Below are 16,589 nucleotides of genomic sequence, written 5' to 3'. Positions count from 1 at the left end.
TATTAAAACTGGTGATATAGATAGGTAAATTTATACTGATAATGTTTAAAAGTGGGACGCAGACCATAAACTATATTGTTAAAACCAAGGTTCAAAAACTTATCGATCAATATAGATGTACTAAAACCGATATATAAGTAAATATATCTATTTTTTGATAATCAAACTATTTAAAATTCGAAAATATTGGATATATCGAAATATAATATCAGAAATATCGGAAATATATCGGAAATATATTGGAAATATCGGATTTATATTTAAAATGGTCAAAAAAGTCAATCGATATATATCGTAAATATCGGATATATCGATTATATATATAAACCCTAAAAATGACGATATATATCGAAAAAAATATACTATATTCGCTGGATATATATCGGAAATATCGATGTCGGTGTACCAAAATACCGATATATATCGGCGATATTTTGAACCTTGGTTAAAACTAACTGTATAGATAGATAAAATTATACTGATAATGTTAGCTGTTTGTTAGCTGTTAGTGTTTTAACGTACCATTGGATTACAATTTCCGTCCAATTTAATGTTTTGACGTACCTGAGAAGTTGACGTGTCGAAATGTCAAAGAAATGAAAAGAACTCGAGAACTATATATAGAATTATAGATTCATTGGGGTCCACACGTTTCTAAACAAGGATTTGTGGTGTGCTACAAAGTCAAAAGTTTCACTGGACTGAAAGTAAGCCAAAAATGGGTAGAATACTAAAGAGAAGAAGCAGTGGAACTACTACTACTAGTTTCTTCAAGGTTATGCTCGGTGATTTTCAGAACAACTTGGTAATAGTCTTAGACCATCTGTTTCTTTTTCATATTTTCATTTTTTTTATATTGAGATTTTCTATTGCTCTCTAACGGTGGGCATGCAGCATTGTACCTTGAAAAACTCCAAACTGGGGTTGTCACTACAAAAATGTAGAACAGTGTGTTTGGTAGTGGTACACAAGCAAGGTGCTTAAATAGATCTAAAAAAAGGGATGCTTAAACAGATTATAATTTTTTTTTTTTTTTTTTATTTTTATCTTTTTTTTGGGTGAAAGACTCTTCTTGTCTTTGTTTCAAACTCCATTTTCTTTATTTTGAGTGCATGAGTTTCTTTATGGGTACACAAGCAAAGTTCTTTAACCATAAAGTTTTTTTGTTTTTGTTTTTTGTTCAATCTCTTTATTTGTAGACCTGAGTAACTAGGAGACGTTTCTTTGCACTATTTGCAGTTGCATTTTGTGTAGTTGTGATATAATATATAGGTCCTGTACTTCTGTTTTATTTTGTTTTGTTTGTTAGATATACGATTAATTGACAGTCTTTACTCTGTAGCTTTTACCAAAACCTTTTATAATCAAGAAAGTTGATGGCATTGTCCCCAAAAGTGTTGTTCTTAGAAGTTCTACTAGAAGATCACGGGTGGTATCTGTCAAAAAAGTTCGCAATGGTTTGGTTCTATGCGATGAATGGCGGACCTTTGTACAAGACCATTCTGTAGAATTTGGAGATTTTATAGTGTTCAGATACAATGGTATTTCAGAACTTGGTGTTAAGATATTTGGTAAAGATGGTTGTGAAAAACAGGTGCGTTTAGCTAAGATGAAAAAAACTGAATCTGAGTCATACTCAGATAAAGGGAGAATTAATAGCAAGGAAACAGCAAGCTTAAGGAAGCTCCGTCCTCAGGTCACACATAGATGTCCGGAGACAATCAGGAATCCTGATGCCGCTGTAAGAGAAAAAGTGACTAGTGAGTTCTTGGGAACACTATTTTAATTGACTATTTACACTGGCATTTTATCTCAGTTTTCCCGTAGTTGGTTCAGGTTAAAGTTGTTATATAATATTTATGATAACGTTGCCAACACTTATTTTTAATCTGTAACAGGTATGTCTTCTAGGCCCAACACAAAATCTATAGTGCCTGAAAGAAGTGGAGCACATTCCTTTACTGCAAGTTTTAGGCCATATCGTGAACACGAAATGGTAATATTTCTCCCGGCATGTCATTAGTTCCTTAACTTCCTTTTAATTTGCTTGCATCAAATGTTTGATATTTATTGTTACTCTAAGGCGTTTGAGATACATTGCATGTTCCAGGCTTCCAGACTGTAGGTGTTCCCCCCCATTTTGACAATCTCTAAACCTATCTTATTTTTGGACTGTATACTCATTCTGCAGTGTAATAACCATATGCATTGAATTTTATCCATCAAATCATTTTGAATCTGAGTTATAAATAGTATGTTACAACTTACAAGTAGGCAAAGAGAGATGTAGGTGTCAGAGGTGCTTGTAAATATGGTTGGCCCGCACCCTTCTGTTTTTGCTATATACATATATTTAGTAATTTTTTTTGCTAAAGATTTGTTTAGTAAGAGTTCAAAGCATGAGTCGATGATATTCAAGAAAGGGTTGGAGTTCCATGGATGCAGGTACTTGGGCAGAATTAATTTTTGCACAATTACTACTTACTATGAGCTCAAAAAAAAAAAAAAAAAGTACAAAATAGATAAAGAAGAAGAAGAAAACAATATGGTTAGATTTTCTGAAATTTGTTAGCATGCTTTTTACTTAGAAGCTCTACTCAGTCATGGAAGAATGAAAGTACATTGACAAATTATTTTTGACGGAGCCAGAAAGGTTTGTCTGCAATTTTTCCTTTGTTATCACTTGGAGGTGATTTCTATGCTCAACTTTCCTGCCAAAAATTGTATCACCGGCTCAAATTTTGTCTAAGGTGAAATTTCTAATATGGTCCAATTAAAAAGGAGAGGCATGGAGGTCCCAATAGATCACACGTAATGAACAGGAGTCAGCATTGCATATATATAATCTATTAATGGTTTCTGCCTAGTTTTTGGAGATGTCAATATACACTTAGAAATCGGCTAGAGATAAATGGCTTTGGTCTATAGACAAGAAAGGAAGGGCATTATCCTTTAGTTCTGTCTTTTCTCCTCTCGTCTTCTTCCTTGGTCGAGCCCAGTGTCCTCCTTTCCTAGCTTTCCTCTTGGAACTTGTCAGTTCATTCACGGGAAGGGAGGCGTATATGGAATGCGATATTATTTGCGATTGTGTGGGGAGTGTAGTTGGAGAGAAATAAAAGACATTTTCAGAGAGTACTGGTGGCCTCTTATTATGGAGATTAAAGGCCTCTTGTTCTTTTGGTCTAAGGTGCATGAGGCGATGCAAGGTATTCCATTTCAGTACTTTGTCTGTATATGGGATACCATTATGTTCTGATTTGGACTCATTGTGTGTAGAAGGCACGGTCCTTTTTGTTGTTCTCTTTGTTTTCCTGTTATGCTTTCTTCAGTTTCTTGTGTCTATAGGATTTCTCATCCTATATTCTTTTTAACTGAACTTGTTTAACAAAATTCTATTTTACCGATGAAAACATAGTATATGTATATAAGGGGCCCCTGTATATATAAATAGAATGACATAAATTTTTTAGAGGTGAAGACATGTCGGTGAAAAAATTATGGTGTAAAACAAGGATGAAAAGATGGAGTTGTTTTGTGTTTAATTGGGCCAAACGTAATAATGGCTGCTGGTTCTAAGTAGTCACTGTTGGTCTGCATTCTTCTTGTGTAACTTGCGTATACCTTTCTGGCTTGTTGGTCCCTGCTAGATGACCGTGTCCCTTTCATCTTCATCACTCTTCAGGAGTGCTTATTGCACCTCCTGGCTCCTGACATTTGTCAAATACTATTGTCTTCTTGAACTTTTCTTCTTAAGATAAACATATGGTCCAATTGTTGTTTTTATCAAATGTTTGGTTGGGTATGGAAATTTGAACAAAGCTTGTTGGAAGATGTAAGTTGACTAACAAAGAACTATAACTAACTTTCAAATCTCGGAAATTTATTATTGTGCTTTTAAAACCGCTCATACACGTAATGAAACTCAGTTTAGTGAGTCACATATGATGTAAGTATTGGGTGTAAATAAATGTTGACCCAAGTAATTATGATTCGGAGTTCTCTTTGCGTAATTTCTAGCGAATGAAGATATTTATGCTTTACATGTACTGTTGTTTTCTGACTGGCAGCTAGTTCCGAAGCAGTTGGCAATAAAAACAGGCCTTATGGCAAGAGATAGTACGGTGCTTTTGGATCCAATTGGAAGGTCATGGCCAGTAAAAGTCCACCACAAAAGAGATGGGCGGACAATTCTAACTGCTGGGTTGTATAACTTTTTCAGATCAAATAGATTAAAAACCAATGACCGTTGTTGCTTTAGATTTATTGAAGGGATGGGCAATGCCATACGAGTCAATATTATGCGAACAAGTGTTAGTAATAGTCGCTTGCATGATGCAAAGCATTTGGCTAACAGGGTTGTGGCAGCTAAGAAAAAACAAAGAGAAATGTTAGCAACCGCAGTATTCACTTCCGATAATCCCTTTTGCACTGTTACTATGCATCCATGTTATTTGCGTAGGGAAATTTTTGTGGTGAGTTCATAACCCGAAAGTAATACAACTATTTTGCTTTGTAAAATTCTGCAACATATTACATCTTCAGTAGCTTAAGTAGCTCAATCATTGTTGATACACGAGTTCTTTCTCTTGTTTTTTAACAGTGAAAAGCTTATGTTTGTAGTAACTTCTCACCCAATGTGATGATTTGATGTATTTGCAGCAACTACCATGTGCCTTTGCTAGGAAGCATTTCAAATATGCTCCTAGAGAGGTCACTCTTCTAGCTTCAAATGGTGCTACGTGGCATGCTCAATATACTGGACCTCGCCACAAGCTAACGAGGGGTTGGAAGGCCTTTGCTTTAGACAATGACTTGAAAGTAGATGATGTGTGCATATTTGAGCTTGTTGATCAGAATCATATCACGTTGAAAGTTAGAATCATCCGACATACAACCTAAGCTTGTTTCATGACTAGAGTCCTGGATGGATTTCTTAAATTTCACAACATTAACATGCTTTCTTTCGCTTCATATTTCGTTTTGTAATTGTTAATTGAATGTGATCTGAAACGCATTAGTGCTCCTTTCTATTTTCTAAAAATGTGTTGAAATCACCAAAATTTCGGTCATGGATATTTCAGCTTGTTTGAATATTAGAAAAGTTATTATTTAAATACCCCGAATAATACTGCACTGACCACAGAAAAAATGACACGGTCAATCAATGGTGTTTCAACGTTGGTGTTGCAGAAAATATATGAGCAAAAAATTTTTTTTTTTTCCTCTCAAAACACTTATTTTATTTCCTATATTATTTTTCCATTCTCATTTTTTCTTCATAACAAACTATTTATTCCATTAATTTTTTATAGTGCAACATTGATGTTGTATTAGTTTTCGTGATACAATATTGATGTTGCAATTGTATTTTTTGGTGTAATATTAATGTTGCAGTGGTTTTCTTGGTACCACATTGATATTGAATAGTATTTATTGAGACAACAATGGTTTTTATAGTGTAGTGTTAGGTCACTGTGTCGGTCAACTGGCAACTGTTAATACTAGTTAACCCATATTTTTTGAGGACAGTCCCTTGACCAAACAAGTTGTCCAAAAAGACAAGAAATGAGCAGAAAAGTAGAGAAGTAAATTTCAAAGCAAAGCAGGGAATGGGTAGAATACTGAAGAGCAGAAGAAGCACTACTACTTGTAGGTTCTTCAAAGTTATGATAGGCGATTTCCATAACAAACTGGTATTACTTTTTAGCACGTTTCTTTGTATTGTAAGTTTGTAACTTATCACATTTTATTTGTTTACTGACCATAATAATGTTTCTCCTTGTGTTGTTGGGTAAACTAACAAAACACTGTGAAGCTCCTACCGAAAGCCTTTGTAATCAAGAACATGAAAGACAATGTCCCCAAAAATTTTGTTCTCAGAAGTAGTACTAGAAGATCATGGAGGGTATCTGTCAAAAGAATTGAGGATGATTTGTTTCTATGCAATGAGTGGAGGATATTTGTACAAGATCATGGTTTAGAATGTGGTGAATTTTTAGTTTTCAGATACTATGGTAATTCAGAATTTAGTGTTAAGATATTTCGTCGAGACGGGTGTGTAAAGGAGCTGCCTTTATCTAAGAAGAAGAATACTGAAACGAGAAAAGTGACAAGTGAGTTGTTGGGATCACTTGTTTGTTTTCGTTATTGTCTGTTCAGATTAAAATTGTTATATATTGAATTTTTCTTCTTCTACCAGGTAGGCCCAACACAAAACCTGTAGTGTTTAAAAGAAGTGCAGCTCTGGATGTAGTCAATTCATTCACTGCAAATTTTAGGCCGCATCATGAACGCAGAATGGTACATTTCTTACGTTGTGTCATTAGCTCTTTTTTCTTGCATCAAATGTTTGGTATTTGGAGTTACTTGGGCGTAATAGATTCTTGCACGATTATTTTATTTACTTACTATAAGGTGCGAACTTCATCAATCATAAACATGATAAAAATAAAATAGAAGAAGAAGATACGGTGTGGTTAAATTTTCAGAAATCTTTTATGATGTTGTTATTTGGAAGCTCATCTGAGTCATGACATGATAAAAACAATAGTGAAAGATTTTTGAAAGAGCCAGAACGGTTTGTCTACACGCTTATGTCCTTTATTATCACTTGGAGGTGATTGCCATGATGTGTAATATTTCTGCCAAAATTTGCATCACTGACTCCAATCTGTATGGTGCATTTAAAGAGGAGAGGCATGGAGGTCTCAATAATTTGCAAGTTATGAACTGGCCGGAGTCAGCATGCATCTATTCGTTTTTTCTAGTGCTTTAGGCTACATTTTGGAAATGGGAAAAGACACTCATATGATGGAAATGCATGATTGACGTAATTTTCAGAGGCGATCTAAACATGTTAGTGGATAATATATACCGTTAATCAAGGATGAAAAGATGGCAGTTTCAAATTCGAAAAGTTTGTGTTTAATTGGAACAACGTAGTCATGGCAGCTGGTTCCAAGTAGTCCCTGTTGGTCTGTATTCATCTTTTGTAATTCACCCTTTCCTCTCCGGGTCTTTAGTGGTTTGCTAAATGGTGTGCCTTTCTGGTATCGTTCATCTTTATCACTCTTCAGGCTGCTTATTTGCATTTCCTCTCATTCATTTCCTTCTTTTCTTCTTAAGTACATATGTTTCATTAGGTTTAAATTGGAAAGTTGAACAGAGTGTATCAGAAGATGTAAATTGCGTTACAAACTAATATATATGTCACCCTTTCAAATCTCTCAAATTAATTATTCTACTTTTAAAGCTCGATTGTATACTTAATGACACTCTCTTTAGAAAAGTCACTAATAATTGTATGATGTGAAGAACTGTTGAAGTAGGTAATACGAATTGTGGTTCTCTTTTGGTATTTTGTTGTGATTGAAGTTATCCACGTATACATGTATGGTTGTTTTCTGAATGGCAGATAGTTCCAAAGCAGTTGGCAATAGATAAAGGCCTCACAGAAAAAGACAGCACGGTGCTTTTGGATCCAATTGGCAGGTCATGGCCTGTAAACATCTATCACAGACAAGATGGGCGAACAATTCTGGGCGCTGGACTGTCTAAGTTTTGCAGATCAAACAGATTAAAAACAAATGACACTTGTTGCTTTCGTTTTGTTGAAGATGTGGGCAATAATGCCATAAGAGTCGACATTTTCCGAACAAGCGTAACTAGTAGTCGCTCGTATGATGAAAAGTATGTGGCTAAAAGCGTTGCGATTGCCCAGAGAAAAGAAAGAGCAGTGGATGCAACAGCAGCATTCACTTCTGATAATCCCTTCTGCTCTGTTACTCTGCATCCCTCTTATGTGGATAGAAAACTCGTGGTGAGCTCTTAACATGAAGATAGTGCACATATTTGCTTTGTAATGTTCTGCAGCATGTGACAGCTCCAGTAGCTTAAGTAAAGCAATGAGTGTTTTTTTTCTTCTTTTTTGTTGAAAAACGGTGAAGAACTTATCTTCGACGTAAATTCTTACCCAATGCTAGCTATTTCAGTTTATAATATCATCTGTTGCATTTAACTTCGTGACATGATGTGATGTTTTTGCAGGTACTGCCTAGTGCCTTTGCCAAGAAGTTTCTGAAATATGCTCCTAGAGAGGTCACTCTTCGAGTTTCAAATGGCGACACATGGCATGCTCAATATTCTGCTGGATTTCACCATGTAATTCAGAGGGGTTGGAGTGCTTTTGCTTTAGACAATGACTTGAAAGAAAATGATGTCTGTATATTTGAGCTTATTGATCAGAAACATATCACAATGAAAGTTTCCATCATCCGACATACAAACATTCCTTCATGTCTTGGATGAACATATTGTTAACCTGTTATCCTTTTGCTTGGTACTTTGTTTTGTAAATGTTATTTGAATGTTGAATGTGCTCTACTACCCATTGATCATATTAATTAGCAGTAAATGAAGGATGGTCATGCATTTGTTGATTGAAGTTTTTGCACATGTTGAACGATGAACATTATGCACTTCACAGAATTTATGTACTTTCAATTTTTATGAAATTTGCCTCAGTCCTCAACCGATATGTGGGGCCATATGGATATTTTGGGCTGGCCTTAAATCCCAACTACCAAACTGGAAGAGAGAGTTCAGTGAGTATTTGTTACATACTTACATGTACGGGCCGTGCTCTGCAACTCATGGTCGAAACACATAAATTTATTGCCACCATGAAAATTATAACAAAGAACATATTCATTTCTAGTTCCAAGTTTCCAACGACAATATTTACTCATTTGCTATCTGTGTCACTGTGCGAGTAGACTGTGAAGTGTAGAGGGCTGAGAGTGTGGAGAAAAGAACCTTACTTTGTGACAATGCAGAAGTCAAAGAGAAAACATGAAGAAGAAGAAGAATGCAAGCAGAGAAAGAAGGAGAAAAAGGGGTCACATTTCTTCGCATTCATACTTCCTTCCTGTATACAAGATGGACGCCTGGTAACAAATGCTTTACTTTTCTCCTTCATTTTTGCTTGTTCCTTAAAATGCATTAATGTTTTGCTAAGGGGCTTAGGTGAAGAACATAGTCAACTTGATAGCCATGGACTAAATTTGCTATCTTTCCCAGCTTTGAGTTGGCTTTTTCTCTATTATAGCATTTGGAACTTCACGGACTAAAATGTTCTCTTTTTTTTTTTAAAGAATTGTTTCTGTTATTTTACTGGGTATGATATGATATAATTTGATTATATGAAGTGGGGCTTTTATAGACTTTTTGTGGAGGTATATTTCACAACAAAGATGGAAAAAAACCATTGTAGGCCGGTGTTGAACTGTTAATATTTTGTAGATGGAATTAAAGCACCAAAAAGGAGTTTTAAGTTATAAGAATAATGTGATGTAATATAAAAATACCAACTTTATTTTTTGCCCCATAAAAGTGAAACCAGGTTCTAGTTAATTTTTGAAAAATCAAATAAAATGTCATTTGGTTTCGCAGGCGATACCAAAGAAGTTTTTAAGGAAATGTGGGAAGGAGCTATCCGGTACAGTAGTTCTCAAGGTTCCTAGTACTAAAGAATGGTGTGTTGAACTAAAGGAAGAAGGTGGTCAAGTTTGGTTTCAGACAGGTTGGGATGCTTTTGTAGATTATCACTCTATATCTGCTTGGTATTTCTTGAGTTTCAAATATGATGGGCATTCGCTGTTTAATGTTGTTATATTTGACAAGACTGGTTCTGAGATAGAGTATCCATGTGATATTGATAATTTGGAGGAGCATGATTATGAAATTGGATCAGAGACATCATTGGAACAGAAAAACGAAGACCAGGACCCTATGGAAGTATTCTTAGATATCCAAAGTGAGGACCCGGACACTCGCAAATACTTTACTACTGCATCACCGCCACCAGGTTTCTCTTTTCGACCCAATATAACAAAGAGAGCTGAGACAACTTTTGATTCTGGCTTGGGATGTCATAAACAGAGAAAAAGGAGTTTATCTCCATCTAAGAGCCCAGCTGGTCCTGTAAGAAACAACTTGAATCAAGATAATGATACTGGTAAAAGAAGAAAGTTATTTGTTGGGAATGAGAATAATGGAATGGAACAGGAAGGGATCGAAGTTCAGTTTGTGACTGATGAGTACACAAAAGATAGTTTGTCCAAACCTGATTTCAATGACAATGATGAGCAAACAATACTTTCCCAGCCAAAGTTTATATCCAATTGGGTTGACAATAAAGACGTGCATGTAAGAAATAATGAACAAGAATTTGATCCATGTGCACATTATATGGGAAGGCCAACGGAGTATGTTGATGATACAGAATCAGAAAGTAACAAACAGGAAGAGTGTGATGTATTCGGATATATTTTTAAAGGAATTGCTGAAAGGGGTGCTCTCGAAAGTAATTGTCCAAACAATAATGAACTAACAATGCCCACCCGACCTAATTTAACATCAATTAGTCCCAGCAGTGATGACACATATAGAATGAAGAAAATGGAAGCTCCACAAGAATCACTTTCATCTTCTCTTTGTAAAGGTGTTCAGTCCAGTGTGGGCATTACAACAAATGATGAGACAACTGTGGTGGATTCACATCTGAACAAGGTGGAAACTAGAACTGGTGGATCATCAATCCTTTGTTTGGAACAAAATGATGGAATTGGTAATTCCTAATTTACAAATTATATAATGCTCTAGATCGTATTTGTGCTTGTCACCAATATTTGTTTGTGTCGTGCAGTCACTGTGACTAGTCAACCTGTACCATTCTGTGAAAAGGAAAGAGTTCAGTCCAGTGGGGCCAATACTACAAAAAATGAGACGGTTGAGGTGGATTCACATCTGAACAAGCTGGAAACTAGAACTGGTGGATCGTTAATGCTCTGCTTGAAACAACAAGATGAAATTGGTAATTCCCAATTCACATATTATTTTATGCTCTATAGCGTATTTGTGCTTGTCACTAATATTTGTTTGTGTCCTGCAGTCACTGTGACCAGTGGACCTGTGCCATTCTGTGAAAACCAAAGAGTTCAGTCCAGTGGGGGCAATACTACAAAAGATGATACAGTTGAGGTGGATTCACATCTGAACAAGCTGGTAAGTAGAACTGGTGGATCATCAAAGCTTTGCTTGAAACAACAAGATGAAATTGGTAATTCCTAATTCACAAATTATTTCTTGCTCTAGAGCATATCCGTGCTTTGCCACTAACATTTGTTTGTGTGTTGCAGTCACTGTGACTAGTGAACCTGTGCCACACTGTGAAAAAGAAAGAGTTCAGTCCGGTGGGGGCAATACTACAGAGGATGAGACAGTTGGGGTGGATTCACATCTGAATAAGCTGGAAACTAGAACTGGTGGATCATCAATGCTTTGTTTGAAACAACAAGATGAAATTGGTAATTCCTAATTCACCAATTATTTAATGCTCTAGAGTGTATTTGTGCTTGTGACTAATATTTGTTTTGTGTCCTGCAGTCACTGTGACTAGTGAACCTATGCCATTATGCCAAAAAGAAAGAGTAGTTATGGAAGACGGAGCATTCGAATCAGAAAATCCTTTCTGCACCATTACTCAGCGACCCTCGTATGTGCGTGAACCTTTCATTCTGGTGAGCTCCTAAGTATTACAAAAATTACCAAATCTTTGGTATATGTGAGAGTTATAACAGTCAGACTCGAGTTCAACAGTTTTCTCCCCACCTTTTCCCTCTATGAAGTCCAGGGAGTATATATATTATAAGTGAATTTTGATTTGAGGCTCTCTCCTTTATATTTCTCCTTCATAGCAAATCTTGAATAAGATTTCAATATGATGTGTTTCTTTCTTCTTATTTCTGCAGAGTAAAAGAAGTTCAGCTCAATCGAACAGTCAAAGCTGCAACTCTGGTTGTCCTGTCAGAAACAAAGAATTACAAAATGAAGATACTGGAATGAAAAGAAGTTTATTTGATCCGAAAGAAAAGATTGGACTCGAACAGATAGGAAATGAAGTTGATTTGCCGAAGTCTGATTGTGAAACCTTTAAGTCTCATTGTCTTGTTAGGAAAGGAGAGGAAAATAAACATACTGGGAAGGAAAGAAGATTATTTAATTCCATGGAAAAGAATGGATTTGAACAAATTGGAAACGGTGAGATTCACTTTGTGGCTGATAAGAAGATTAATTTGCCGAGTTTTGGTTGTCTTAGCATCAGTGACCCTATCATATCTACTTCCCCGGAGTTCACATCTGATTGGATTGATAATGAAAACTGGAATATGACCAGCATTTCCGGCAATGACCAAGAAGGAGGTGCCCTTGGCTTTTGTTGTCCCGATAATCATGATCAAACCATGTCTTTAATTAGGCCTCATCCGTTTGAGAAGTCAGAAATATCATTGGAGTCATCTTCATCATTTCTCTACTCAGGTGTTCTGTCCGAGGAAAATGACATTATAATATCTGAAACAGCTGAGGATGAGTCACATTGTACCAATCAAGAACCTAGTGGAAAAGAATCATCAATTGTTGTGAAACTACAAAATGATGCCTGTAAGTACTATAATTTTTTATTCATTTCAGCCATGAGCCTTATCGTGCTTGTATTAAGTTGTTGCGTCTTATAGCTTCTGCATTCCGGAGGACTGTGCCAACTCGGGAGATGGAAAGATCAATTATAGCAGCTAGGTTCTCCACACACAACAATCCCGTTTGCGTTGATACTATGAGACCCTCATATGTGCTTGGGAAGTTTAAACTGGTGAGCCCTTGGTCTCCAAACAACAGAAATTTTAACAAAGTTACACCGTGATTTCAATATGAACAAACCACCAATTTGTCAAATAGCTTAATATATGAAACTACTATTTGTTTTCAGACAGGGAAATGTGCTTCTGCTCATTAGAAAAATGCTTATCACCCATAATTTTGTTTTCTGCCTGTTGTTTTCTCGTTTGAAATCCCTGCAGAGTTACGTTTATGGTTGTAAAAACTTATACTTTTCCTATGCAGAATATACCTAGCAGCTTTGCCTACAAATACCTGAAAGATGCTTTTGGGTTCGAACTTCAACTTTCAAATGGGGGAATATCACATGCGGGATGTAATGTTGGAGATCTTCATAAAGTAGCCAAGGGTTGGAAGGATTTTGCCTTAGATAATCACTTGAAAGAAGACGATGTTTGCATCTTTGAGCTTTCAGACAGGAACCAGAATGAGCTGAAAGTGTCCATCCACAGATTCCTTGAACATTCACTACAACTGGATGAGTAACTTGCCTATCTTGAAGTACAATGTAAATTTTGTGTTCGGTAGGTTCTGCATATAAAGATATGGATATCCAGACTTATTACTCATCAGGAACAGTGACTTTTGATTTGGTACTCTTAGATATTTTTTTCTTTTTCGTGTGGTAACTATGTGCTTTGGTGGAGTTTGCAGTTACTTATGAACGGAAGTTTGGGTTCACCATCGTCAACAAGTTGACATGATCACTTGCTTGGTGAAGTAGGATTTGTAGTGGATGAACTGCAGTACTACACCGCACAAATATCATACTTAGTTCTTTCATTTTCTCCCCACACAAAATCTCCAATAACGTTTCACATGATTGAAAACACCTGCGTTTGCGTTACCTTATTTCATGTTTTTAGACGAGAAGGACAATCTCCATGTCCAAAGTAAGACGTGTACAGAAATAAACAAACTCAATATTCCATATTCCATATTCCATAGAGAAGTGAACACAACAGCCACCAATTCACAAAACTGTGTGCAGGCGTGCAGCACACCCAATGTCGTCTTTGATGTAAAGACCAGTATAATATATACGTAATATGCGACAATTTCAAGAGTCAAATATGTGGAGTCTTATAATGTCCTAATGTACGGACGAACTGTACCATGATGTAACAACGCATGCTTTTCACCTCGTGCCAACAACGTCATGTCATTCCCAGTTCCAAGTACTTATCATCACCTTACTCATTTTCTACTTTACTTTGCTGCTGTTGCTGTGGAGTGTGTAGGACTGTAGGCTGTGTAGACTAGTTGACAAGAAAAACCAAGCTTTATGACAATGCAGAAACCAAAGAGAAAAAAAGAAGAAGAATGCACGCAGAGAAAGAAGGAGAAAAAAAAGGGGTCACATTTCTCATGCTCAATAGTTATCCATCCTTCCTGTATACAATATGGACGCCTGGTAAAATATGCTTTGCTTTATCTCCGCCTTCATTTACTGTTTGTTACTTTAAATGCATGAATGTCTTACTAAGGGAACTTTAAATGCGTTAGCTTTTTCTCTATGATGTTCTGTTTTGCCTTCTCAGAATATGTACATATACTTTGTATGGTATTTATCTGTTTATGTTAGTTGTTTTATAATACGAATATGATGATGGGAAATGGGAGATGGGGGTTTTGTAGACATATTGTGTAGGTGCTTTTTGGAGAAGGAAGGAAAACACCAATAATTAGCAGCAAAAAATGAGTTTTAAGTTATAAGATTGAAAAGATGTTCCAGCTCACTTTAGAACGTAAAAGAAAATCTAATTTTGTTTCGCAGGCGATTCCAAAGAAGTTTGTAATGAAACTTGGGAAGGAACTGCCCAGTACAGTTGTTCTCAAGGTTCGTAACACTAAAGAATGGCGTGTTGGATTAAGGGAAGAAGGTGGTAAATTTTGGCTTCAGAGAGGTTGGAATGCTTTTGTAAAGGACAACTCCATCCGTCCTTGGTATTCCTTGGTTTTCAGAAATGATGGGAACTATTGGTTTAATGTTGTTATATGTGATAAGACTGGTTCTGAGGTAGAGTATCCATGTGATATCATTGATTTGGAGGAACCCAGTTCTGAAATTGGATTCCAGACATCTTTTGACCTGGAAAACGAAGAAGACTGTATCGAAATCTTGGATATCCCTGCAACAGAACAGGTTATTGAGTGCAATGACCCTATGGAGATATGGACGCTCTACACAAAAGGATTGCCACCATCGGATTATTCTCTTCAATCCATTGCAAGAAAGAGAGCCGAGACAAATTTTGATTCCGCCTTGGGATGTCACCAACAGAGAAAAAGGAGTTTATCTCCATCTAAGAGCCCTGGTGGTCCTGTAATAAGTAAAACAATGGAAAAGAATGATACTGGGAAAAGAAGAAAGATATTTTCTGGGAATGAAAATAATGGAAATGCATGGGAAGGGAACAAAGCTCAGTTTATGAATGATACGTATTCTAAAGATGGTTTGTTCGATGTGCATTTCACAAAAAAAATTGAGTGCGAACAAGAATTTTATCCATGTGTTCATTATATGCACAGGCCAAGGGAATTTTTTGATAACATAGAAACAGATACTATTATCATGCAAGAGGAGTGTGATGTATTTGGAGCTATCTTTAATAGGGTTCCTGGAAGAGGTTCACTTAATAGTGATTGCCCAAAACTTAATGAATTTACCATAGCATTCCCACCTAACTTAACAGCCATGATGCGTAGCGGTGGTGGCCCGCTTCAGATGGAGAACATGGAAAGTCGACAAGAATCATCTTCGTCTTGTATCTCTAGAGGTGGTGAGTCCAATGGCGTAGGTACTAGTAAGAATAACTGTGTTGGATTGGAATTACATTGCAGTAAGCAAGAAAGTAGAACCAGTGGATCTTTGATCCGTCGGTTGAAACATCAAACTGGACTTGGTAATTCCAAATTTTCAATTTTTGTGCTCTAGTACTTATTCGCTTAATCATTCAAATTTAATTTTATAAACGGAGATTGTTTTGACATTATGAATATTTGTTGGCATCCATCAGAGTCTGTGACTAAAAGACCTGTGTTGGTCTGCGAAAAAGAAAGGGCCATAGTAGCAGCCACTGAATTCACATCTGAGAATCCCTTCTGCATTGTTGTTATGCGATCCTCATATGTGAGTGGAAATTTTATTCTGGTAAGCTCCTAGAGAACAGTAGAAAGTTAATTAAATGCCGGTAATATGTGAGCATCACCTTTACACTCTTGCTCAGTGGTAAAAGATATTTTTCTTCTTTCTCTATTTTCTTCTGTCATATCCAAGGAAAACAGATTTTCATAGAAATTATGATTAAAAGCTCACGCCATTCAATTTTCCAACATATAGCTTCTGTTGCAGAAACTAGTAAGATCTATTTCTTTCCTCTTATTGTGCAGAATCTGCCACTTCGGTTCGCCATAAAATATCTGAAAAATGATCTTCGGAGTGTCACTCTACGTGTTTCTGATAAGAGAAGATGGCAGGTCCGATGTTCTATTAAAAACTATGGAGTTACACTAGGCAAGGGCTGGCGGGTATTTGTTTTAGATAACCACTTGGAAGAACATGATGTCTGCATCTTTGAGCTTGTTGACAAGAAACATAAGGAGCTGAAAGTTGGCATCTTTCGTTGTCTTCAAGATCCTAAACATGATAAAGGGATTGCAGCAGAATCAAATGCTACAAGCTTCAATCCCAGCTACTCTGTAAGGAACAAGCAAAACGAAATTGAAGTTACAGGAACGAAAAGAAAGTTATATGATACGACACATTGTACCAGACAAGAGACTAGACCCAGAGTGGTTTCAAGCCTTCCAGAGAAAAAGAAAGATGAACCTGGTAAGCATGCTAAACCATA

The 16,589-nt window shown here is 36.4% G+C and overlaps 2 protein-coding genes across 2 annotated transcripts in view; both read left to right on the top strand.

The window, feature by feature from the left end:
* The first annotated feature begins 650 nt into the window (after positions 1–650).
* LOC147501524 (putative B3 domain-containing protein Os03g0621600) lies at positions 651–8,413 on the top strand. Its single transcript, XM_086604329.1, has 10 exons — positions 651–805; positions 1,343–1,760; positions 1,899–1,996; positions 4,068–4,472; positions 4,660–4,893; positions 5,547–5,693; positions 5,816–6,113; positions 6,200–6,300; positions 7,415–7,819; positions 8,047–8,413. The coding sequence occupies exons 1-10, from the start codon at positions 719–721 to the stop codon at positions 8,305–8,307; spliced, it is 2,454 nt and encodes an 817-aa protein (XP_086460455.1). The 5' UTR covers positions 651–718; the 3' UTR covers positions 8,308–8,413.
* Positions 8,414–8,427: 14 nt separating this feature from the next.
* Positions 8,428–16,589, top strand: part of LOC147501521 (uncharacterized) — a 28,165-nt gene continuing 20,003 nt past the window's right edge. The window contains exons 1-13 of the mRNA XM_086604328.1: positions 8,428–8,948; positions 9,451–10,627; positions 10,706–10,873; positions 10,952–11,119; positions 11,199–11,366; positions 11,446–11,579; positions 11,811–12,501; positions 12,576–12,709; positions 12,961–13,217; positions 13,977–13,980; positions 14,513–15,641; positions 15,756–15,889; positions 16,129–16,570. Coding sequence (XP_086460454.1) covers positions 8,829–8,948; positions 9,451–10,627; positions 10,706–10,873; positions 10,952–11,119; positions 11,199–11,366; positions 11,446–11,579; positions 11,811–12,501; positions 12,576–12,709; positions 12,961–13,217; positions 13,977–13,980; positions 14,513–15,641; positions 15,756–15,889; positions 16,129–16,570 — 4,726 coding nt within the window. The 5' untranslated portion in view covers positions 8,428–8,828. The remainder of the gene's footprint in view (positions 8,949–9,450; positions 10,628–10,705; positions 10,874–10,951; positions 11,120–11,198; positions 11,367–11,445; positions 11,580–11,810; positions 12,502–12,575; positions 12,710–12,960; positions 13,218–13,976; positions 13,981–14,512; positions 15,642–15,755; positions 15,890–16,128; positions 16,571–16,589) is intronic.

Source organism: Coptis chinensis, chromosome 4 (assembly GCF_015680905.1).
Source record: "Coptis chinensis isolate HL-2020 chromosome 4, ASM1568090v1, whole genome shotgun sequence".
Taxonomy (NCBI): domain Eukaryota; kingdom Viridiplantae; phylum Streptophyta; class Magnoliopsida; order Ranunculales; family Ranunculaceae; genus Coptis; species Coptis chinensis.
The sequence above is the reverse complement of the archived record's forward strand: the minus strand, read 5'-3'. Positions and strand labels throughout refer to the sequence as shown.

Bases quoted from the DNA above. Each gene is read 5' to 3' on its own strand.
- LOC147501524 (XM_086604329.1), top strand. From the start codon at position 719: ATGGGTAGAATACTAAAGAGAAGAAGCAGTGGAACTACTACTACTAGT. The intron at 1,761-1,898 runs GTGAGTTCTTGG...AATCTGTAACAG, and splicing joins TGTAAGAGAAAAAGTGACTA to GTATGTCTTCTAGGCCCAAC. The intron at 5,694-5,815 runs GTATTACTTTTT...AACACTGTGAAG, and splicing joins GCGATTTCCATAACAAACTG to CTCCTACCGAAAGCCTTTGT.